At 50.4% G+C, this 1,231-nt stretch overlaps 1 protein-coding gene across 1 annotated transcript; it reads right to left on the minus strand.

The window, feature by feature from the left end:
* Positions 1-57: 57 nt before the first annotated feature.
* H310_13548 (hypothetical protein) lies at positions 58-639 on the minus strand (the record flags this gene model as incomplete). Its single annotated transcript, XM_008881097.1, has 3 exons — positions 58-138; positions 189-344; positions 406-639. 3 exons carry the CDS (start codon positions 637-639, stop codon positions 58-60), a joined length of 471 nt encoding a protein of 156 aa, XP_008879319.1.
* Positions 640-1,231: the final 592 nt, after the last annotated feature.

Below are 1,231 nucleotides of genomic sequence, written 5' to 3' on the forward strand. Positions count from 1 at the left end.
CCACATGTCAAGCAATGCGCAACGTTGCCTTGAGTAAGCTGGCATTGAAGTAAAAGATTAGGATGTGGCGGCTCGATTGAGCATTTCGAGGAGCTCGGGGCGCGATTGAAGCATTGAGCGCGCAGTTTTCAAGTCCACCTGCAGCAGGGGGGTCGTCAGTGTGATGCAGTCGTGTGGCCGTGATGTACCCATCGCCGTTGGCGGTGCTTGCTTTCAGACCATTCCTCGTACTCCTTGGTGACTCGCATGGACACCCCAATCAGTCGGCTCGGTTTCGAACGGTCGCTGCTGTTCGCGCTTGTGTAGTTAACTTCGCCTAAAGGTTGCAAGTCGATCCCTTCAACCTGAGAGGCACGTCATATGCATCAGCTGCGCCGTGAATGCCTCATGTATACGAAGGTATACCCCTGCTTCTTCTTCGAGCTCCCGCGACGCGCAAGCTTGGACAGACTCGTCGGTCTCCCATCCTCCCTTAGGAAAGATCCAGCAATCTTTATGCTTCGAGCTTGAGATCAAGAGTACTTGGCCCGCTGGAGAGAATGGCACAATGCACACAATTAGGCGCACGTCGCCGTCATATCGCTGGTTTTCGCGTCCAACGCGGGAATGCTGCAGCGGCGCAGCATCTCCACGCAACATCAACGGTGTCGACGCAGGTTGTTGCTTTACTGCTGAACGCGTTTCGCATTGCGTTCTGATTGGTGGGACTTCGAGAAAATCGAGTGGAGTAACTATTTTGATTGGTCCGTTGAGATCCGCATTTGATTGGGCATTTTTGGAAACGGTCGGCCGTCGACGTACGATATACCTTAATCAAGTGAAACCACACGACGCATATATTTTCATTTTTGCTAAAATTATATGGATGGAAAAGCACCTCATCATCAAAAAATCATAATTCTCCCTCTATGGCATCCAGACTCAACAATTGGAATTAAGGATGAAATAGAGATATTTTGGTCTGATAATTGCAATTGACAAGCAATTTTCAGACCAAAATATCTTTCAAGCAAGCAAAATATTCCATCTTGTGTATTCCACTCGTTCGCTCACAATCCATCACGATTGAAATTCTTGGCTTGTGAATCCTCAAGGCGCGTCGGGGGAAGCCGAGGTTTGCCGAGCAAGGAGCAGAATGCTCGGGCCCACGTGAGATGTGGCGTCGCCGCGATTCCTCCGGCGATCCCATCTCCCTTAATGGAAAGCCTGAACGCGATCTCGCAGCGCCTAC

Source organism: Aphanomyces invadans (genome assembly GCF_000520115.1).
Source record: "Aphanomyces invadans strain NJM9701 unplaced genomic scaffold supercont1.53, whole genome shotgun sequence".
NCBI lineage: Eukaryota > Oomycota > Saprolegniomycetes > Saprolegniales > Verrucalvaceae > Aphanomyces > Aphanomyces invadans.